General features: G+C 45.6%; 1 protein-coding gene across 3 annotated transcripts in view; it reads left to right on the top strand.

Moving 5' to 3' along the window:
- The window catches only part of TBC1D19 (TBC1 domain family member 19), a 223,031-nt gene that overhangs the window by 34,536 nt on the left and 164,096 nt on the right, over window positions 1-24,399 (top strand). For all 3 annotated transcript variants that reach the window (XM_075568240.1, XM_075568231.1, XM_075568223.1), the window contains exons 2-3: window positions 21,088-21,160; window positions 24,124-24,169. In XM_075568240.1, the coding sequence (XP_075424355.1) occupies window positions 21,088-21,160; window positions 24,124-24,169 (119 nt within the window). The remainder of the gene's footprint in view (window positions 1-21,087; window positions 21,161-24,123; window positions 24,170-24,399) is intronic.

Below are 24,399 nucleotides of genomic sequence, written 5' to 3'. Positions count from 1 at the left end.
AGAATGAGGATGTCAGGAGATTGCACATTCAGGGCACCTTTTAAGTGTGTAAGGCTGTGCTTATAGTGCCTTGCGACGGCGACGCGACGTCGCTCCAAAACTTATAGTAAGCGCGATGGAGCGACGTCACGACCAAAAATGTTGAATCCGGGTAAATTTGATTTTTTAGAGACAGTCGCCACGTGACTGTCTCTAAACCAATCAAATTGCGCGGCCCTCCCCTTTTAGTGATGTCACTGGCCTTGTCGCTAAAAATCAAATTACAACTTTCGCCTGTGGCGACTGGTGATGTCATCGGCCATGTCGCCGTCGCCAGCACTATAAGCACGGCTTAAAAGAGTCTAATGTTGTGTATGTATCGTCTTCCATAGATTTGGCAAACCTGAAGGAACACACTTGAAGGCAGGAGAGGAAGAAGAGTTAATGGGTAGACGGAAGGAGATGCATTTTGTTTTTGAGCTGCCGGCCAATTTTGGTATTATCACGGCCTATGACTGGCAACAGCGCTGCCCAGCGACATCAAACCCTGATCTGGCACGTTTGGACCAGCAGCAGTGATGATTGACACATGAAGTCACCACCGCGCAGCTCAGTGAGGAGAGCGGGGGCATCTGAGTGCAGGAGATAAAGGCCATGCTGGGGCTAGTCATCGGACTGGGTGACTGAGCTATTCAGAGCCCTTATGTACTCTGCCTGCCCCTGCTCTCAATGCACACTGTGACAGGGGGAGTCTGTCTGCGTCTGTATGTGTCTGTCTGTGCCCGTCTGTCTGTGTGTCACAGATATATTCACACAAACACACACAGACACAGAGCCACCGATGGGAGGGGGATAACCGGCATGCCTCTCCCTTCATCCCCCCCAAGCCTAACAAAATGCTGGTTCGTAAAAATTCTGACTGGCTCCTAAGTATTTTATATTTTTGTGACCGTTAGGACAATGAAGCCTACTAATATATCTTTAGTTTAGGGTTTCTCTCTCTCTAAACCTTGAGAAAAAGACTTCCCAACATTAGCCCTCTGTGCCTCAATTTATCCTGAGGTTCTGACTCATCTGTAATCTCCATGAAGAAGAAACATTCCTTACGAGTTATGATTAATTATTGTTGCTCTCTTCATTTTACTTTTAAATCTGTCTGTAAAATAAACATAATATAGTTTATACAACATGTCTGCATTGTTCTGTCTGCTGACATTGAATCAAATAAGGAATAATGAAATATATTATTTATTTTCAGCTACCTAAAAGGTATAAATTGTGGAACATATTGTTGAAAGACTATGGCTTGTTGAAACAAGGGCTAGATATGTTTTATACTGTTTAAAAATAATGGAGCTTTTAACTTGTCAGTGAAATGAGAAAATGTCCTTATGTTTGTGCTACTTTAAAGGAACAATCCAAGACACCGAGTATTTTTCAAATGGTTTTTAATTTTGGATATAGCATTGAAGCTGCTGGTCTTTGGTGTTGAATCCCCTTTAATGTCAGCTACGGGGACCCCCTGCTTCTGGAGATACGTCCGAAGTAGATGCTAGTACTTTAGTGTAACGGAGTGCTCACCACAAACAGGACGTGACCGCAAGGTCGAGGTGGGGATTGAATAAACCAACCTCCAGCCGCGTGAGCGCGACCGGAGTGCAGATTGGTCGCCGTTAGCCGGGTCGGATTGGAGAGGTACGTATCGTCGTAGGTACTAACCAGGGTCAAGGGTCAGAGAGGTGCGGATCGTCGAAGATACTTGCCGTGGTCAGGAGCGGAGATGGTCGGGGTCCAGGTACAAGCCAAGGTCAGACAAGGAACGAAACAAGAACTGCGGATACAAGGTACAAGACATGAAGGCAGGGATTGCAGTAAGCACTTCGAACACAATGAAGTCTTATGCTCAGCCAATTTGCAAGAGGGCTGGCTGAGCATATAAAAGAGGTTAGACCAATAAGCAGCAGGCAGGTATAGGGAGTACTGCCCACTAGGAAGCATCCGCCTAATGGTAGACGGGGGCGGAGTATGTCGCAGGTGCAGGTGATCCGAGATCAGTAGGGATTAACACCTCGTGTGCTCCTCGTGACGCAGCGTGGTGCGTCACCCGTGTCCTCGTAGGGCGGCACTTGGGGGCGGACCTAAGCCAGAACCTGGAGGTACTCCTGTGTCTGGCAGCAGGGTGCCTGTGGGTAGCCCCTCTGGTCTGCAGTGCGTCGCCCATGTCGTCACAGGGGCGGGACCTAACGCCGATCCTTACATGTAGATGCTTGTACATTGATTCTAAGACGCATCCCTATTTCAGACATGGGAAAATGGGAAAAAAGGGTGCGTCTTAGAATCAGGGAAATACGGGTGTACACGAAATAATTTTTTTAAACAAACAAATCGCCGCTTTAGATTCGGCTTGTATTGCCTCCTTAAAATACACAGTTACAAAGATTGTAAGACTAGAGATACCTCCCACTTAGACTACACTTTTTATAGAAATGTGTTTGTTTTTAATACTGATTGTTTGTTAAAGGACTTTTAGAGGAAAGCTAATAACAGTAAGACTTCAATTTTTGTGAATGAAGGCTAAATATTTTTTAACCAAAAGAATGTTCTTGTTTCAGAAACGCATTGAATGGAAATAATTGACCACTGTTTATTTTTTAAACATAAATGTGACCAGTTGTTTCCCCCCCCCCCCCAAAAAATATATATATACACTGTATATATATATATGTATGTATGTGTGTATATATATATATATATATACAGCTCAACCCCGTTATAGCGCGGTCCTCGGGGGCCACCCGATCCGACCGCGCTAGAACCGGGGTCGCGCTAATTTAAAAAAAAAATGTCCGCCGCGCGCCTGATCGGGAGGGAGTGAGGAGGGAAGGAAGGAAGGAAGAGGTGGCCGGAAGCCCTACATGTCCCCTAGCAATGGCGAGTCCAGCCGCAACATGCTCCTTACCTCCCACCACCGGCATCCATTTCCTCCCCCCCCCCAGGCCCCCACACCTACCGGCCCTCCGCGGCATAGCCCACACGGCCCTCAGAGTCCCAGCCTGCTCCTCACTCACCCACCCCCCCCTCCTCCCGACACCCCCCCTCCTCCCGACACCCCCCCCCCTCCTGATGCCAGCTCCGCTCCGATCTCAGCAGCCGACACCAAAGGTAGGGAGGGGGAGTGGGAAGTGTGGTGTAGTGTGCTGTGAGTGCTGTGAGAGTGTGCTGTGAGTGCTGTGTGCTTTGAGAGCTGATTGCTGTGTGCTGTGAGAGCTGTGTGCTGTGAGAGAGTGCTGTGTGCTGTGAGCAGTGTGCAGTGAGAGTGTGTGCTGTGAGCAGTGTGCTGGGAGTGTGTGCAGTGTGCAGTATTGTATTGTATGTCTTTATTTATATAGCGCCATTAGTGTACATAGCGCTTCACAGTACATGTGGTAATCAAATAAATAACAGATAATATAAATAACAGATCATGGGAATAAGTGCTTTAGACATAAAAGTAACATTTCGGAAGAGGAGTCTCTGCCCCGAGGAGCTTACAGTCTAATTGGTAGGTAGGGAGAACGTACAGAGACAGTAGGAGGGAGTTCTGGTAAGTGCGTCTGCAGGGGGCCAAGCATTATGTATCGTGTTCAGAATATCCACAGTGCTATTCATATGCTTCTTTAAGCAAGTGTGTCTTAAGGTGGGTCTTAAAGGTGGATAGAGAGGGTGCTAGTCGGGTACTGAGGGGAAGGGCATTCCAGAGGTGTGGGGCAGTCAGTGAAAAAGGTTTAAGGCGGGAGAGGGCTTTTGATACAAAGGGGGTAGAAAGAAGACATCCTTGAGAAGAACGCAAGAGTCTGGATGGTGCATACCGAGAAATTAGGGATGAGATGTAAGGAGGGGCAGAAGAATGTAAAGCTTTAAAAGTGAGGAGAAGAATGGAGTGTGAGATGCGGGATTTGATCGGAAGCCAGGAGAGGGATTTCATGAGGGGAGATGCTGAGACAGATCTAGGAAAGAGTAGAGTGATTCTGGCAGCAGCATTTAGGATAGATTGTAGGGGATACAGGTGAGAGGCAGGAAGGCCGGACAGCAGGAGGTTACAGTAATCAAGACGGGAGAGAATGAGGGCCTGAGTCAGAGTTTTAGCAGTCGTACAACAGAGTAAAGGGCGTATCTTAGTTATATTGCGGAGGAAAAAGCGACAAGTTTTAGAAATGTTTTGAATGTGAGGGGCGAATGTGAGAGAGGAGTCGAATGTGACTCCTAGGCAGCGTGCTTGGGCTACTGGGTGAATGATTGTAGTTCCAACAGTAATGTGGAAGGAGGTAGTAGGGCCAGGTTTGGGAGGAAGTATGAGGAGCTCTGTTTTAGCCATGTTGAGTTTAAGGCGTCGGAGGGCCATCCAGGATGATATAGCAGAGAGACATTCAGGAACTTTGGTTTGTACAGCAGGTGTAAGGTCAGGTGTTGAAAAGTATATTTGTGTGTCGTCGGCATAGAGGTGATAATTAAACCCAAAAGATGTTATTAGGTCACCTAGAGAGAGTGTGTACAGAGAAAAGAGAAGAGGTCCCAGGACAGAGCCCTGGGGTACCCCCACAGAGAGATCAATAGAGGAGGAGGAGGTGTTAGCAGAAGAGACACTAAAAGTACGATGGGAGAGGTAGGATGAGATCCAGGATAGAGCTTTGTTCCGAATACCTAGAGTATGGAGAATGTGGAGGAGAAGAGGGTGGTCCACGGTGTAAAATGCTGCAGAGAGGTCGAGTAATATGAGCAGAGTGTAATGACCTCTGTCTTTGGCAGCATGGAGGTCGTCAGTTATTTTAGTGAGGGCTGTTTCGGTGGAGTGAGCAGTGCTGAAGCCAGATTGTAGAGGGTCTAGGAGAGAATAGGTGTTGAGAAGATGGAGCAAGCGAGAGAATACAAGACGTTCAAGTAGTTTAGAGGCAAAAGGCAGGAGGGAGACAGGTCGATAGTTAGAAAGACAGGTAGGGTCAAGCTTGCTGTTTTTGAGTAATGGTATGACTGTTGCATGTTTGAAGGAGGATGGAAAGGTTCCAGAGCAGAGGGAGGAGTTAAAAATGTGTGTAAGCGTAGGGATTATAGTAGGAGCTAGAGGTTTTAGGAGATGGGAGGGAATGGGGTCAAGAGGGCAAGTGGTAGAGGGAGAAGAGGAGATCAACAGCGACACATCCTCTGAGACAGTGGAAAAAGACTCAAGGAAGGCAGGAGGAGAGTTAGGAAGAGGTGTAGGATGGGGGGAAGAAACAGAGGGGATGTTCTGCCGTATGGATTCCACCTTTTCCTTAAAATAGTCAGCAAAGTCCTGAGCGGAGATGGAGGAAGGAGAGGCAGCTGAGGGTGGTTTGAGTAGAGTATCAAAGACAGAGAACAGTCGGCGTGGGTTAGACTTGTGCATGTTGATTAGTGCAGAAAAGTAGGCTTGTTTAGCTTGCGAGAGGGCAGAGTTGAAACAGGATAGCATAAATTTGTAGTGAAGGAAGTCTGCGAGAGTGGGAGACTTCCTCCAGAGGCGTTCAGAGGAACGAGTGGAGGAACGCAGCATGCGCGTGTGGGAATTTAGCCAGGGTCTAGGGTTAGAAGGGCGAGGGCGGCAGAGAGAAAGCGGGGCATGTAGATCAAGAGACGAGGACAAGACAGAGTTGTACTTTCTGACCAGGTTGTCAGGGTCTGTAGCAGAGCTGAGAGAGGAGAGGGAGGAGTGTAAAGTGGACTCAAAGTCAGGTAAGTGAATAGAGCGCAGGTTTCTGCAGAACCGGGGGGTAGATGGAGGTGGAGAAGGGGAGAAGCGAGATAAAGAGAATGAGATGAGATGATGGTCAGAGAGAGGAAAAGGGGAAATGGAGAAATCAGAGAGAGAGAAGTTTTTAGTGAAAACCAGGTCTAAGTAGTGGCCATCCTTGTGGGTGCTGGCTGCAGTCCACTGTTGAAGGCCAAAAGAAGAGGTAAGAGAAAGAAAGCGGGAAGCCCAAGAGAGAGAGGGGTCATAAATGTGGCAATTGAAGTCCCCAAGGAGAAGAACAGGGGAGTCTGAGGAGAGAAAGAAAGAGAGCCAGGATTCAAAGTGAGAGAGAAAGGCAGAAGGGGGATGAGTAGAGGTAGGTGGGCGATAGATGACCGCCACATCAACAGGGAGAGGAGAGAAGATCTGGACAGTGTGTGCAGTGAGAGTGTGTGCAGTGAGTGCTGAGAGTGTGTGCAGTGTGGTGTGCAGTGAGAGTGAGTGCTGGGAGTGAGTGCTGGGAGTGTGTGCAGTGTGGTGTGTGGTGTGTGCAGTGTGCAGTGTGGTGTGTGGTGTGTGCAGTGTGCAGTGAGAGTGTGCAGTGAGTGTGTGCAGTGGTGCAGTGAGAGTGTGTGCTGGGAGTGTGTGCAGTGTGCTGTGAGCAGTGTAGAGTGTGTACAGTGTGCAGTGAGAGTGTGTGCTGGGAGCAGTGTGCTGTGAGCAGTGTGCAGTGAGAGTGTGTGCAGTGTAGAGTGTGTGCAGTGTACAGTGTGCAGTGAGAGTGTGTGCTGGGAGTGTGTGTAGTGTGCAGTGTGCTGTGAGAGTGTGTGCTGGGAGTGTGCGCAGTCAGAGTGTGTGCAGTGTGCAGTGAGTGCTGGGAGTGTGTGCAGTGTGGTGTGTTGTGTGTGCAGTGTGTAGTGAGAGTGTGCAGTGTGCTGTGTGCAGTGTGCTGTGTGCTGTGAGCAGTGTAGAGTGTGTGCAGTGTACAGTGTGCAGTGAGAGTGTGTGTAGTGTGCTGTGAGCAGTGTGCAGTGAGAGTGTGTGCAGTGTGCAGTGTAGAGTGTGTGCAGTGTACAGTGTGCAGTGAGAGTGTGTGCTGGGAGTGTGTGTAGTGTGCAGTGTGCTGTGAGAGTGTGTGCAGTGTGTGCAGTGTAGAGTGTGTGTTCTGGGAGTGTGTGTAGTGTACAGTGTGCTGTGAGCAATGAGAGTGTGTGCAGTGTGTGCAGTGTAGAGTGTGTGCAGTGTACAGTGTGCAGTGAGAGTGTGTGCTGGGAGTGTGTGCAGTGTGCTGTGAGAGTGTGTGCTGTGAGAGTGTGTGCAGTGAGGTAGTGTGCAGTGAGGCAGTGTGCAAAATTTTTAAAAAAAGTGTGCGCAGTGAGAGTGTGCAGTGTGCAGTGAGTGCTGGGAGTGTGTGCAGTGTGCAGTGAGTGTGTGTAGTGAGTGTGTGCAGTGTGCTGTGAGCAGTGTGCAGTGAGAGTGTGTGCAGTGTACAGTGTGCAGTGAGAGTGTGTGCTGGGAGTGTGTGTAGTGTGCAGTGTGCTGTGAGAGTGTGTGCAGTGAGTGTGTGCTGGGAGTGTGCAGTGAGAGTGTGTGCAGTGTAGAGTGTGTGTGCTGGGAGTGTGTGTAGTGTGCAGTGTGCTGTGAGAGTGTGTGCAGTTTTTTTTTTTTAAACGGGAGCCACGTGAAAAACCGCGTTATAACCGAATTCGCGTTATAACGGGTCGCGCTATAACGGGGTTGAGCTGTATATATGTATATGTGTATATATATATATGTATGTATGTAAATCCGCAGCACTCACGAGTTGAAAAAAAATATTTTTAATGATGCAGCTTAAGTTTGGGCAATTGGCAGGCCTCTATATATTTATTGATTTTTATTTGTATCATTTCCCGGGAGGTACACTTTTTCCCATCATATAGCTTTTGGTAGAAGCTGTGGAACTGTTTCACTATCTGAAACGGGTCCTGGGTCAGCGTTCCATGAGCTAGGCGTATTGCCGCGGCTGCATTAAGGCTCCTGGCCAGCATAGTGTGGGCCTTTTTGCCTCTTTCATAATAATTCTGAGAGGTCCAGCGTAAAGCTTGTTCTGTTTTAACTGAAAGGCATAAGTTTAGCTCCCCTCTGGTCTGGATAATCTTAGCCATCACATCTGCGTGTTAATAATTTTATGTACCTCCCCTAGCTCAGAAACCTTATTTGTCAAATCCCGCTCCCGTTTTGATCGGGCTTTATTCCTTCATGAGGCAATTTTAATAAAGGTGCCCCTAATAAAGGCTTTATGCGCCTCCCATATCGTAATGAATGGGAGGTCTTCTGTGTAATTTAGGTAAAAAAATAATCGAAGTTCTCCTCCAATTTCTGTCACTAATTCTGGTATACATAGCAATGATTCATTCAATCGCCATTGTCTTGGGCCCCCTTCATGAGAGAGCCTGGGTATTATAATATTGATCATTGCATGGTCTGACCATGTAATATTATCAATATTTCCCTGTATTTGTTGTGATAGCTGTCTCGCATCTACTAGGAAAAAGTACATTTGCGAGTATGTGTTGTGAGGGTCTGAATAGGAAGTGTAATCTTTTTTGAGAGGGTTGAGTGACCTCCAGACATTGACCAGTTGGTGTTCCTTCATAAAATCTGTAATGATTTTAATTTCTATGTGATTTGTCCCACCCAGCAGGGGTCCTGATCTATCTCATCCACTATCCATAGCTGTATTAAAGTCTCTGCCTAAAACGATAATAGCCTCCGTCACCTTGCTTATTGTGTTCAATATACTTTCGTAGAAGGAAGACCTTGACTTATATTTGGGGCATAGATATTGCGTAATATAACTTGTACCCCCGCCAGCATACAGTACTTACTAGGCAGAACAATCTGCCCTCTTTATCTTTGAAAAGTGTCTCAAGCTGAAAGGATACATTTGGGTTTAATATAATTGCTACTCTTAGGAAAATTTTTGGGCATGAGATCCTGCTGAAATGCGTCTCCTGAAGAAATAGCACGTCAGCATCCTCTTTTTTATAGTTGGTGAAGGCAAGTTTACGCTTGTGTGGGCTATTGAAGCCTTTTACATTGTGGGAGATCATTTTTAGAGCTGCCACACCAAGGGGCCTATGCAGAAACCTGCGAGAAGCCCTATCTCGCCAGTTTTTTGGCAAATATGCCTACAGCAATTCAGTAAATGCCGGAAAATTGGCGAAATGAAGAAAATCCGAAAAAAAAAACTCGCCGCGCAGGTGGCGAGAATCAATATTTCGCCAGTTTTAAAATCCTTCATATTCTAGTAGTGCCGATCAGCACCTCGGCGCTGATCGGCGCTCTAGAATGGAGAAATTTTCTCCAATTCGCTCCGCCAACAAAAGTTGGCAAAAATCTTGTGCTGAGCGGCGATACATAGAAAAAATCAGGCCCTTTTCCTGGCTCGGATTGAGCCGGGGGTCTCCGGAGCTGATACCCATTAATACCAGCACCAGAGGCCCCCGGCATGCATCCGAGGCAGGAAAAATGCATTTAAAGGCCACTTCATTACCTTAGCGGCTAACCGCGAAGGCAATGAAAGGGTTAACCAGTCGTGCCAGGTTTATTGTGGGTAGCGGTGGTGGGTGAAGGGGGTATTTGGCCCTTGGTGGCTGTATAGGGCTTGCGGGGGGGTTGCGGGTGGACTTAACCCCTTCATGACCGTAGCAGTTAATACCGCTAAGGTCATGAAGGGGTTAAGCCCTCCCACTACCCACCCGCAAGCCCTAAACAACCACCATTGGGGCCAATACCCACTTCGCCCACCCCCGCTACCCACAATAAAAAAAATACACACACAACAGCCCCACAATAAATATATATATATATATATATAGGACAAACAAAAAAGAAAAATGCAGCGCCTACTGGAGGTATAAATATAAGTGAAATGGTAGAGATGAATAATCAATACAAGTCAAAACTGGAAATAATATATAAGTAATGTGATAAATATAGATAATGAAATTCTAAACTAAATGTATATTGTGACAATAAAACTAACTAAGTGCCTGTGAAAACAATACATGCATAAATAAGTGAGATAAGCCTGTGAATATCCTAAAATTGAATACAATAAATAGGACAATAATAGATGCAAAACAAAAAAGCAAAGAAGAGGGTATAAACCAGTCCTCAAGGTGATAGTCCAATAATGTGGATAGATCCTGGTGTAAGGGGTCTCTGGCTGCTCTCTCCTTTATATATATATATATATATATATAAATGGCGCCGTCACATGGGACTTGAGCCAATGAAATCGTTGATTTAGTTCCGACGATCTCATTGGCTCTAGTTCCATGTGACGGCGCCATTTTGGTTTTCTTGACGTCATGTTAAAGGTGTAAGGAATCCACTCCGTGGTTTACTGGTTGCCTTACCTTGCAGACAGGTGCAGTTCTGGAACAGCTCTCCTGATGTTTGCTGCAACCTAGAATTGCATTCACTCATTGGAGCAGTACCTTCACACCCCCGCCGGGGATTGGCCCGCTGGCCTTTAAGTACTGCTTTCCCACAATGCTCCCTGCCGAGCATAGTCCTTACCGGATGTCACAACCTGTTCTGCCACAAGCTCCCGCTTGTTCTCCCGTGCTGAAGCGGAGGTTCCGCCCTGCGTCCTTCAGCTTCCTTCAAGCTTCCGCTTGTTCTCCTGTGCTGAAGCGGAGGTTCCGTCCTGCGTCCTTCAGCTTCCCTCAAGCTCCCGCTTGTTCTCCTGTGCTGAAGCGGAGGTTCCGTCCTGCGTCCTTCAGCTTCCTGTTCTCCTGTGCTGTAGCAGTGGTTTCGTCCCTGCGTCCTTCAGACTCCTGGATTCCTGCACTGAAGCGGAGGTTTCCCTCTGTATCTTCAGCTTCCTGGTTCCTGGGGCCTACTCTTTCCCTAATCTAGAGAGGCCGTGTCCTGGTTCCTGCGCTGAAACAGAGGATTCCCCAGCCCGCTCAGGACTCTTGCGCTGTGCACTGGTTTACCCGTGCAGCTAGGCGGTGTGTAATCTGGTCAGTCTTCCACCTCCTGTCACCAGTACCATGGGCCATGGTCGCCGCATGCGCAGAGGCCTCCCCCGCGCTCCTAAGCTGAAGCGGGGCTTTCCTGACTCCCTGTTGCCGAACTCCTGCGTGGACAATGTTTATTCTGACGTCTCCTGTCCTGACCCTGGCTTGTACAACGACGATGCTGTCTTCTCCAATCCTGATTCTGCTACATATGACTACGAACTGCGCAATCCGGATCAGCCTGCGCGGTCTAAGGTCGGTGCTTTTACAACCCCACCTCAGCCTCGCGGTCCGACCCTGGTTTGTGGCGAGCACAACCGTGACAGTATGCTCGGCCACACAAACTCGGACCGCGCTGAGGTGTGGGTTGGTAAGTTCTTTCCTAAAAACCTGTCCCGGTCTGTAGACCAGTCCCAGTTTGAGAATGATTATTTGTGCGATATAATACCCCTGATGGAAGATCCGTTTATGTCGGAGGGCTTAACTCCCTTGCAAAAGAAATGCCGTAATGATCTGGTTTGTAAGGCTTTCTGCCTCAGAGACTTAAAACAGTATCTGGCCAGTGTTCTGGCCAGTGAAAACAGTGTTTTCTCCCCTGATTCCCCTTTAACTGGGGATAAGGTGAGTCCTGTGGAACTGGTCAACGTCTGTAGTACACTCAATGCCCTGGCTTTATCATTGGACATTCCTGTAGTACTCCCGGACCCTTCCGTCATGATGGCTCTCGCTCACGACACGCTGCATGTACTTTCCTTGGCATTGGACGGTTACTTGTTAAAACAGGATCGCCCCCTGGCCGCTAACGCCGTCCTCTGGCGGTTTTCCTCTGCTGCCAGTCCTGTCGCTAAACCCGGGGACGTATCTCCCTCTCCGGGGGATGACCAAACGAACCCATTAACAATATCTCCTAACGTAGTAACTACCACAGTCCCTAGCTCTGATTGTGTGCCCGGGTTCCCTGACACTAATGATATGTCTACGTTAACCCCTGCCGATCAGTCCTGTGAGGTTCCCCTGGAGAATACATATGTTTCTCTACCCAACACTAAGGTTCTAGTATCAGAGAATAAGTTCCTTAGTTCTCCTATTTCTAGCTCAGAAGCCCTTTCTCTAGGTCTTGAGGGTTTTCCAGCTTTAACCCCTGCCAATCAGTCCTGTGAGGTTCCCCTGGAGAATACATATGTTTCCCTAATCAACACTAAGGTTCTACTATCAGAGAATAAGTCCCTTAGTTCCCCTATTTCTAACTCTGAATCTGTCACTCCAGGTCTTGAGGGTTTTCCAGCTTTAATCGCTGCTAGGCAGTCCTGTGCGCTTTCCCCGTCAGAGAAAGAATCCCTAAGTTCTGTTCCCAGGGTCATTTCTGTATTAACCCCTGTGGGGCAGCTCTCTGAGTTTCCTTTGGTAAATCCCTGTTCTCTGTCAGCCATGGTCACGCCCCTAGCTCCAGAGGAGAGATTCCTGGTCTCTCCTAATATAGAGAGAAGATTACCTATGTTTTACTCTCAGGCATTGTCTGCATTAACCCCTGTAAATTCTTGCTGCCTCCAAGTTAATGCCTTCGTTTTAGCCTCAGAGAATGAGTCCACAAGTCAGACAGCAGAGGTTGCATTGAGGGATTCCCATAACCGTACGGAGTCCTTAGATATTCTTTGCTATAAATCCCCTCCTTCATCTCAAGTTTCCGCAGTTTCGCCTCCAGAGACTTCGGCTAAAGTTCTGGTTCCTGATAAATGTAGTCAGGAGTCAGGTTTTTCCCTAAGCTTGGTCGCAGAGTTCCTTCTCCCGGGTATTTCATTGAACCAGCCTGTCGCCCACATAGCGGTGATCCCTGCTTCAGCGCATAGTTCCCACATTATGGAGTCTGCAGTAATTTCTGGTTTCCCAGACATTCTTTACCAAATACCTACTTCAGAGACCAGTACAGTTATGATTAATCCCCGTGTACTGTCTAAGTTCTCTTCCTCTTTAAGCTTAGGGTTAAAAGCATACAGTAGTCTGTATGTCCCTCCTGGGGTTCATATTGTGTTCCCAGGTATGTTTGCTGACACACGGTTTTCTCCCAAAAGTGACGCTTTTTCATATAGATTAGTAAAAAGCCTGCACACTGTTTCCCTTTTCGCTGAATTGTGTCTTACTAGTTTTGAGACTCTGAGAGGTAATGATTCTTCTTCTGATTCTGAAGCTCTTCCTACAATGAGTATTCTGACTGGGGGTCCCCCTGATTTCTCTGTCCAGGCTAATTCTCCAGGGATCAGCATATCTGTGGTCACTCCCTTAGTACTGTCTGAGGTCACCATGCATATATTACAAGTCCTGGGGTTTAAATCTGAGCTATTTAGCTGTCCTGCCTTTGCTGAAACCCAGTCCCTCAGTACTGTGTCTAAATATGCCCCAGCAAACATGGGGTTACTCTGGAAAGAAATTAAAGTTCCTGTCTTAAAGGGTATTTTTTCTCACATGTCCAGCAAATCTAGAACCTCAGTAATTGTTTCTAAGTCACTTATCAATACATCTGATTTTTTCTCTAATCAAACCCAGACACCCTCACTATCGGTTAGGAGTCCTGTGATCAGAGATTTTGCACGAGAAAACACACCTATTCATGTTTTTGTCAGGTTAGGTACCCCTGTGGTTAGGGCCATTGCAGTTTCGGAAAAGACTCCTTGTACTCCTAAGGTGCCTGTCATTAAGAGTTTTCATAGTTCATACTTGCTGCTTGTTGATTCTCAGGTCCCTGTCACTGAGGTACAGACTTCAGCTTCTGATGTTAGCTTCCCTCCCACCACTACCCTGGCTCTGCCTTTTTCTCAAGCTACTGATATGAAAATCCCAAGGTCTATTCCTGATTCACTGGCAATACTATCTTCCAATGAAGATTTCCCAGTATTGGAGAGCCCTACTGTTGTTTGCTTCTCTGCTCCTGCTAAACCATGGTTTTGTCCCTCGGAATTTTCGGTTGCCCCTGTTATTTCCTCTCAGTTGGAAATACTCTGTACGTATCACAAGATTTCGGTCCCTATGCCTGGTTTACTGCTTGCCTTGTCACCTTCCATACCAATACCGGGAGATGCTTCCCACCAGCCTATACCCTTACTAACCATTACCTGGGAGCCTTCTAGAGGAAAAATTCCTCGCAAATTCCAACATGCAGTGGTCAGCCAAGACTTTTTCTGTTACAAAGTTCCTCCTGGTGTATTCGATCAACTATCAGGGCCGCCTATCCTAGATTCCGGTTCCTTTACTAAAGACTGGGCTTTCAGTGGGGGTTCTTCTGCCGTTTCTGCTCTGGAACTCTCTGGTTCTTCACAGCCCTGGATTTCCAAGACATTTTGCGAGGCGAGCCATGTACCAAGGATGTTTCTTCCATCAATCTCATATCCTAGAACTGTACTCACCAAAGAACTGCTCGTTTACGGATGCTCTTTCCACCTAAAGAATTTTAGGAACAACTCAATGTCCCCAAGACCTATGGATGGTCCTGTCTGGCCGCAGTTCTCACCGGGGGGTGGGTGTACACTAAGGACTAACCACGAGTCTCTGGACCACGTCTCTAACCCCAATCCTAGACGGTTCAGCAACAATTCCCGGTCCTCCAACTCTATGAGTGCTCATGTTCGCCCGGAGGTCTTGCGTGAAGGGGGGGGTACTGTAAGGAATCCGCTCCGCGGTTTACTGGTTGCCTTACCTTGCAGACCGGTGCAGTTCTGGAACAGCTCTCCTGATGTTTGCTGCAACCTAGAATTGCATTCACTCATTGGAGCAGTACCTTCACACCCCCGCCGGGGATTGGCCCGCTGGCCTAAGTACTGCTTTCCCACAATGCTCCCTGCCGAGCATAGTCCTTACCGGATGTCACAACCTGTTCTGCCACAAGCTCCCGTTTGTTCTCCCGTGCTGAAGCGGAGGTTCCGCCCTGCGTCCTTCAGCTTCCTTCAAGCTTCCGCTTGTTCTCCTGCACTGAAGCAGAGGTTTCGTCCCTGCGTCCTTCAGCCTCCTGGATTCCTGCACTGAAGCGGAGGTTTCCCTCTGTATCTTCAGCTTCCTGGTTCCTGGGGCCTACTCTTTCCCTAATCTAGAGAGGCCGTGTCCTGGTTCCTGCGCTGAAACAGAGGATTCCCCAGCCCGCTCAGGACTCTTGCGCTGTGCACTGGTTTACCCGTGCAGCTAGGCGGTGTGTAATCTGGTCAGTCTTCCACCTCCTGTGACCAGTACCATGGGCCATGGTCGCCGCATGCGCAGAGGCCTTCCCCGCGCTCCTAAGCTGAAGCGGGGCTTTCCTGACTCCCTGTTGCCGAACTCCTGCGTGGACAATATTTATTCTGACGTCTCCTGTCCTGACCCTGGCTTGTACAACGACGATGCTGTCTTCTCCAATCCTGATTCTGCTACATATGACTACGAACTGCGCAATCCAGATCAGCCTGCGCGGTCTAAGGTCGGTGCTTTTACAACCCCACCTCAGCCTCGCGGTCCGACCCTGGTTTGTGGCGAGCACAACCGTGACAAAAGGTAAATGAAGCAAAGCCATTCTGATTGGCTGGCTTCATTTCCTTTAAATGACGTCAGCATTTTTTTTCCTTATCCAAAATCACATGCTTTTCACGGACCAATCAGGACTGTCAGAACCATTTGATGCAAAATGTGATGTCATAGGCCTATAAAAGCCTATCTCGTCTCATTTTACAGCTATACGCCGTGGGGAGAAGACCTCCCCTCAGAAGAAGATGGCCAGTGCGTCGCAGAAGAAGAAGCCAGAAGACCCCGAAGACCCTGCAGATGGCAAAGAAGACCCCGAAAAGAAGACCACAGACGGTATGAATTATAAAGACAAGAAAGAAGACACCACATTGGATTACAAAGGTTTTTTATTTTGTGGGTTCCTGTCTTTGGTTTTGTTAGACGTAGGGGTTTAAACGGAAGTCCGTCATTGGTCATCTACTGGTAAGTAAAGTAAAGAAATTTATTTTATTTAAGTAGTAACTGTTTTTTTTTTTTTTTTTTAAATGTCACATCTATTTTTTTACTGTCCATTTAATGCCTATATATATATATATATATATATATATATATATATATATATATATATATATATATATATATATATATATATATATATATATCCCTATGGAGATATATACATACATGTTAATTAAAGGGTTGTTTTGCAAATGTTAATTACATTTTTTCATGTCTTGTACTAGTATTTCCCCTGTTTGGTTAGAATTGTGTGTGTGAAATGTTTTGTATAATTTGTTATGTCATTTAAGATGATGATGGTTGCATGGGTATATGTTGGTCTTGATTTTTTATTGTGGCTTATTTGGTGAACTTAGATTGTTTATGATCGTGTTAGTTAGAAATAGATTTTCTTTTGCTATGGATTTGTTTTTGCATAACAATATGGTTTTTGTTTTGGATTTTCTTCTAATGTATTTCGGATGCCATAAATTGTGTGTTGGTTATTTATTATTGTCTACTTGCTTTGTTTATATTGCATGTTTACTTTCAATCGTGTATTTGCTTTGGACCTTTGATTGCTATTGTGTACATGATGGAAATATTATTTGCATCATGTACACATTGTTCAATTGTATGTTGTATTGCAATTTACTGGTTCGGATAGGTGCTTGCTGTATTCTCTTATGAGATGTGTTTTAATAGTCATTTGGCTTTGTTTTAATTTTGTCTGTGATTGTGATGTTGTCAATTAGAGATCGGAAGTGTTCAATTAGTACTTGGGTATCCTTTACCATTTCTTTGTAGATTGCTTAATCATACATGTATTTGAAATATTTATATATATATATATATTTTTTTTTTTAATATATATATATATATATATATATATATATATATATATATGTGTGAATATATATATATATATGTGTGTGAATGATGAAGCCACTCTACAAATGAATGGGTGCAGGGTGGCTTAACCCATTAATAACTTTAGCGCTTATTAAGCGTTATTGTTATTAAGGGGTTAAGTAACACCACAATATATTTGCAATATGTTGTGGGTGGGTTATGTATAGCTTTTTAATAATTGTTATGTTTATTGCGGGTGTGTATTGTTTTGAATGTGGGTATTGGGGGTAGGGGGTTTTGTCCCCAAGGGATGGAGGTTAGGCCTCCCGGTGTGTAGGGGTGGTGGTGCTTATGCCTCACGGGGTGGGTAGTGGGGGGGGGGGGGAGGGGGTGGTGTATTTATGTTGAAGTATTTGTGTTTTTAAATAAATTTTTTTGCTACAGACTTGATACTGCAGGCAAGCGGGGACCCCTGCGGAAACACCCGAGGGCCACCGCCAGCCTATAGTACCATTCCTGTGCCTAAAAAAATAAATATGGGTTATGTATATAAGGGGGGGTATGGGGTTGTTGGGGGCACAGAGGCTGATTGTGTTGTGTTTTGCTATGTTTATTGGGGGCAATTGTCCCCAATAAACATGTTACTGTCACTTAACCCCTTCATTGCCTTAACGGATAGCCGCTAAGGTAATGAAGCAGTATTACTGTATTTTTATTAATAGTGTACATGTGCAGAGGGTCTCCGGACATGAACGTGTTGGTTTTCTGTCCGGGGACCCCCTGCTTCCCGAGATACAGGCACCTTTATGGAGTGCCGGTATCTCCTATGAATGGAAATGTCCCGCGTCACGTGATCGGGCTATTTCCATGCATAGGAGATACCGGCACCTCATAACGGGGCCTGTATCTCTGGAAGCAGGGGGTCCCCGGACATAAAACCAACGCGGTTCATCTCCGGAGACCCCCTGCACATCTACAATAGTAATAGATTTGTTATGTAAATTTTTTTGATTTGCCGGCGATATTTGCGCAGAGAGAGGCGGATCTTGCTCTCTGCTGACAGATCTCGCCAGCGGAGCCCTTCTCGCCAGGGCTCGCCATCTCTCTGCCGGATTCTTCTCCCAGATATGCGCACTTTCCTGCATACTGCGAGGGGAATCCGCCAAAAAACATGGAGAGTTCCAAGTCTGGCGAATGGCCATTCTCGCAGTTCTCTGCATAGGCCCCCAAGTATTTTAGGGATATATATTTATTTTTACCTGAAAATGATATTGGCTGTAGGAAATTTTCCTAGTGTAAAGTCCGGGTATTTCGCCCTAGAGTCAGAGTGGAGAGGGACCTCAGAGTACAAGCAGACTGTAGAACAGATGTCGAGATGTATTTCATAGCGGATGGGGTGAGGGAACACATGGGGAAAAAACAGAACATATAACAAGAAATATAACACATGTTAAAGACCCAAGGGGCACCCTGAAATCCAGGAGGGCTTGGGTCTGTTGGCACCCTATGTGTGGTCCAACAATAATATCACATATCTATATAGCAACGCGCCATATAAATTAAAGCTAAAAACTAAAAATGGGGGGCGTAACACAGCAACGCGACACCCACACTACCCAGGGGGCCCACCAAATTTGCAATCTTCCTGTTATGTTATATAGCTACGGTGTAGATTTATACTGTCTGATTTAGTTCACCATAATCTTGCTGTGTTGCTTCTACATCCACCTGCACCAGTTTAGTTTCATAGCTACCCAAAACATCACCTAACAATCTTGCTATAGACTATTAAGTATTAAACATATAAAAAGTTTAGCTATAAACCTTCGTAACCTCGTAACAACCCCTTATCCAATCGACCCACAGTTCACTACTGGACGACGTCTTGAACAGTGTTCTTGAACATCCCAGTTGGTTATCACTGTTTCTACAGCTGGCGGAATAGTCCTGGTCACTTCCGCAACTTCAACCTTTACCGATCAGTTGCTACTAGTATTGGATGGTCCTTGGAAGCATGGTTTGACAGGCTTTTACTCCACCGCCCCAAGATTCCAGCTGAACACTTTGAGTGTGTTCACTTTGAGTGTGCTTCTGGCCCTGTCTAACGGAGTGCTCACCACAAACAAGGCGTGACCGCGGGGCCGAGGTGGGGATTTGATATAACACCAACCTCAAGCCACGAGGGCGCGTCTGGAGTGTAGATTGGTCGAGGTAACCGGGTCGGGGTTAGAGAGGTCAGAATAGTCAAAGGTACTTGCCGAGGTCTGGATTGGGGAGGTGCGGATCGTTGCATGTACTTTGCCATAGTCGGGATTGGAGAGGTGTGGATCGTCGAGGTACTTTGCTGAGGTCAGGGTTGCAGAGGTGCGGATCGTTGTGGTAAGCCGGGGTCAGGAGTATAGAAGAGCGGAGTCCAGAGAACAAGCAAGGTCAGGCAAGACAAGACGGCGATAAGACAAAGTTTCCAACAGGAGGCAATGGTTGCAGTGAACACTACGCACATAGAAAGTGTTATGCTCAGCCAATTTGCCAGAGGGCAGGCTGAGAATATAAAGGAGGGTTGTCCAATGAAAGGAGATTAGACTCGCCAGTATGCCAGGCTGTGGTTGGCTGGAGAGAAGTCAGCAACAGGTGATACCACTGAGACAGAGGAGCGAAGGAGATTCTGTACGTGCGCACGATTGCCGCGCATAGTGGGAGCGCGTTGCGCAACGGTGACATCACCGTGCGGGCGTAGCCTGGTGGCGGGACCAGCGGGGATGGCATTTAGTGCAGTGTTTGATCCGCGTGCGCCCCTAGATAGAAGGCTGGCATTCGCCTGCACGCGAGATGTGCTGCAGAGGAAGCAGGACACACGATCGCGGGTTGGGGTAAGCGGGGGATGCGCCGAGTCACAGATCCTTTCACCCTGGCGTTTTCCTTGGGCCTACTCTAGGCCAAGGCGTTTGCTTCGGCCTTCCTCCTATAGAGTCGTCGAGAGGTTGTTGAAACTTTGCTGTCTGAATACCTAGCTTCTCCATTAATCTGTGTGCCTCAGACATTTCTTTTATGGTATGCTGTTGACCATTTTTAAGGTCAATAAGACGGCATGGAAAACCCCATTTGTATTTCACCTTGTGTTCACGCAATATTTCCCTAAATGCCTTGAGGTTTCTACGCCTCTGTAGTGTTGCTGGGGATAGATCTGCAAAGATCTGGATCCTGATGCCTTCGAATTCCACTGCTTCTTGGTTTCTCACGGCTGCCATGATGCTCTCTTTTGATCAAAATAGTGCAATCTGAGGATAACGTCACAAGTGACATCCGGTTTGAGCTGTCTAGGACGTATGGCTCTGTGTACTCTATTGAGAATCAGTCGTGCTTGAGGGTTATCAGGGCAAAGTATGAGAAAAAGTGGACCTCCCGGGAAATGATACAAATAAAATCAATTACTATCTAGAGGCCTGCCAATTGCCCAAACTTAAGCCGCATCATAGAACAGAGCTTAATGAACCAATTTCTGCAAAAGAGGTGGTTGCGACCATTAAGGAACTGAAGGCATCAAAAGCCCCAGGCCCAGATAGCTTTTCCGGGGCCTACTATAAGAAATTATCGACTATTCTTACCCCATATCTTGTAACCATGTTTAATACATTTCTAAATGGTGAACCAGTCCCACAATCGATGGCTACAGCTGCCATTGTATTAATAGATAAAAAGATAAAGACCCTACGAACTGCGCCAGCTATCGCCCAATTTCACTTATAAACAGGTGTCAAACTATATGCAAACATTCTAGCTTATCGTCTAAAACAATATATGAACTATCTGGTGCTCAATGATCAAGTGGGGATTATCCCGGCAAGACATGCTCCAGATAATATCTGGAGGACTCTTAACCTAATCCACCCAGCTGAAATAGAGAAGACTCCCTGTATGCTACTCTCACTTGATGCTGAGAAAGCGTTTGATAGGCTTGACTGGCGATATCTGTTTGAAGTGTTGACTGAAATGGGTTTCACTGGAGCTTTTCTTAGAGGTATACAGACCTTATATCAGGCCCCATATGCCCAGATTAGAAATGCAAGGCTCCTCTCAGACACCATATTTATAGCAAATGGCATGCGGCAGGGCTGCCCCCTTTCTCCACTTTTGTTTGCACTCTCTATTGAACCCTTGGCGGCTGTCTTGAGACTAGACCCCAATGTGTCAGGTATACAGGTTGGAAACATAGAATATAAAGGGGCGTTATTCGTGGACGACATTCTAATAACGATTAGACCACTCACTACTCTCTCCAATCTTTTTTTAGCACTGTGGTTTTTTTTTTACATTGTACTGTAGATACATCATGTATTTGTTTTAATTTTGTACCAGAATTATTGTTTCTTTTCAAGAGTATTGTTTTTTTGCTGAATAAATAATACAATATATACAATACGATTTTTAATTGGGACTAAAATGCTAACCAATGCTTATGATTCCTGTGGCTGTATTTAGTATGCTTGTTGTTTTTCTAAAATTTTAATTTTTTTTTGCTTTTTGGGTATGCTAACATTTGTTCTTGTCATTTCACAGGGGAGTCTGCACAAACCGGACATAAAGCTTGAATCACTTAAAGAGGATATTAAAGATTTTTTTAAAACTTCAGGTAGGCATTTATTTTATATTACCCATACTGGCATTAATATATTCATGCTATTATAATAGCGCAGTTTGCTCCCATACCCATCATCATGATAGGCCTCTATTGGTGAATGCACACGGTCCATTTAGCATTCTGTTCTGCTGTCCTTTTTTCCATACTAATTCTCCTGGTTCTCTTTACTGCATTAGACACTGTCGATCACCCCCTTCTCCTAAATATTCTCCACTCCATTGGCCTCAATGATGCAACTTTCTCTTGGCTCATGTCCTACCTATACAATGCTCCTTCAGTGCTTACTTCTCTGGTCTCTCCTCCTGTTCACTCCCTTTTTCTGTTGGGGTCCCACAATGCTCTGTCCTTGGCCCTTTGCTCTTCTCACTCTACACCGTGTCTCTTGGTGAACTAATACAATCGTTTGACCTTCAGTATCATCTTTATGCTGATGACACCCAAATATGTCTCTCCTTCCCTGACCTCTCTCCCATTTGTGTCTCCAACTGTCTCTCTACAATCTCCTCCTGGATGTCTCACCGCTACCTGAAGCTAAACATGCCTAAACAAAATTAATATTCCTTCACCCTTTCACTGCCATTGCTACACAAACACTCTCCCTCACTGTCAATAACACCACAATCTCCTTAACAATAAGGGTCATCTTTGTCTCTTATTTGCGCCTTCATTCCATACATTCAGTTCTTCATGAATTAGTGCCGTCTCCACCTACGAAATTTCGCATAGATACGCCCTTTTCTCCCTCCTGATGCAGCTAAAATCCTAATCCACTCACTCATTATGTTTTTTCTCGATTACTGCAACCATCTATTAGTATGCATTCCCCATGTCCGCCTCTATCAACTCCAATCCATCCAAAATGGTGCTGCTAGACTCATCCACCTCACTCACCGCTCCATTATGCTATCCCTACACCGGCTCCCCATAGCCTCTAGAATTAAATGTAAAACTTTAGCAATGACTTACAAAGGTCTCAATGACACTGCCCACCCCCCTTACATCTCATCTCTCATCCACAAATACATACCTTCACGGCCCCTACGTTCTGCCCACGACATCCACCTTTCCTCCTACTTTATTACCTCCTCTCACTCCCGCCTGCAAGGCTTCTTCCCTGCTGCCCCCTCTCTGGAATTCCCTATCACATACCATCAGATTCTCCCCAGCTTTCATATGTTTAAAAACTCCCTGAAAACTCACCTTTTCAAGGAAGCCTACTCAACATACCTATAAACATCCAACTCCCCTCCCCCTCCAAACCCATTGGGACCAACTGTGTGGCTTAACCAATCTCCACCCTACATAACATCCCCCCACCCCCTTAAAAAAAACCTTAATGGCTTCAGCTGTCTGACTGGGCCATATTCTAACCTGAGCCACACCTTATTCTACAGTAAGCAGCCACCTTACCTTCTTGTTTCAACATTCTCCCTCATTCCCTCTATATTGTAAGCTCTCATAACCAGGGCCCTCATTACCTCTTTGAATCTGTTTGTGCATGTTTTTCTTCACCTTTATATAACTGTTTTTGTAATATACATAACTCTGTACCCCATTATACAACGCTGCGGAATAGGTTGGCGCTTCACAAATACACTATAATATTAATGTGGCCCTATGCGTGTTTCAGCTCTAGTAAGAGGTCTTCTTCCAAGTCGCTCGTGATTAGCATATGCTGGTACCATGTTGGATTCCATGGCTGTTCCAGTGACTTCAAGATAAAGATTGTTCTCAAAATAGATGTCATTTTTAGTCAGTGAGTTTAATCAAATTTAGCAGAACGTCCTGTGGTTGTCCTGTGTTGAGTAAATTGTCTCATCTGTTGCAATGCCATTAGTGTGGTGAATTACAATATACAGGCAATTAACGTCAAGTGTTGCTAGAAAAGCTGTCAGGGTTAAGTGGTGAATTTGTGATTTTAGTTAAAATAGAGCTAGCAACCTCCAAATAAGTAGACATATCCACAACTATTGTTTGTAAGTGTAAATCAATAAATTTAAAGAGAGGTTTAACAGTAATCGGTCTGCTGGAGGATGTTTTAAAGATGCATTCATTATCTGCAAATAGATTTTTATAACATTACCCTATATGTATATAAAATTATCCTAACAGCGGTCTCATTGATCCAGGCATTCAGAAGGGCATAATACTGTACATCAGGGGTATATGGCAGTGAATGAGATTATTATTATTATTATTAATAAGAAAAACAAGAATATTAGAATAAGAGACCAAAAGAGAAAATGATGCATGAAGCACAAAGACAAAAGAGCAGGACAATATTTGAGGGCAACAGAATAAGAGACTATGCTCTGAAGCTGAGTGGCAAGCTCAGCCTTCTGAAACGATATGAAAAGAAAACAGACAGAGGCAATATATCTCAAACTGTGGTCTAACACTAATTCAAAATACAAATCTACAGTGGGCTGCAACACCTATGGCAATAGCTTATTCCATGACAAACGTCAAATTAAGAGTAACACTCCATATTGTTTCTTCATCCACTTTACTGTGAAGCCAGCATGGTGTGATAATACAGCAATGTTTCGGGCTACAACAAGCCATTTCTCAAGCTTCTGAAATGAAAGGCTAGTGGCTGCACAGTATGCTCTCCTTGCAGAAGCCGTGAAGTGTCATTTATTGAAGACATTTAAATTGCTTTGGATGGATTGGCATCAAGCTCAGTTTGAAGCTACACAGTTAATAAAATGAGCAGACTAGGTGGGCCAAGCGGTGGTTATCTGCTATCAAATTCTGTGTTTCTATGCATTTCCAAAATAAATATGTGTACTACTGTATAGTATAATTGTTTTAATGATGAGATACACATCATAATATCGGTTTCCTTATTTCTTCTCTTTTTGTTGATTTGGATGCAAATTCTTGTGCTAAAATCTGAGTCATGATGGGCTCTGTTACGGACTTTACCTATCTTTTCTTGCGGTTTTAAACAGGCTGGGAGAAGAAACTTCAGAATGCAGTTTATCGGGAACTTAGTGTGTGAGTACATTTATATTTGTGAAACATAATAAAATAGATGTCTTCCTTTCATGCACAATTTAGCATATTAAACCTGAAAGATGCAGTCTATATTTATGTAACACCCCTATCCCCGCCCCCCCCCTCCCCCAGGGATAATGGTGGGTAATATGGTGTTAGGGTGCTAACCTGTTTGGTATACAGAAGGCCTAAGCCTCTGTGTTTTTGGAGCTTGGGGTGCAAGGTGCAGC

The sequence above is a fragment of the Ascaphus truei genome, chromosome 1 (genome assembly GCF_040206685.1).
Source record: "Ascaphus truei isolate aAscTru1 chromosome 1, aAscTru1.hap1, whole genome shotgun sequence".
Classification (NCBI taxonomy): domain Eukaryota; kingdom Metazoa; phylum Chordata; class Amphibia; order Anura; family Ascaphidae; genus Ascaphus; species Ascaphus truei.
The sequence above is the reverse complement of the archived record's forward strand: the minus strand, read 5'-3'. Positions and strand labels throughout refer to the sequence as shown.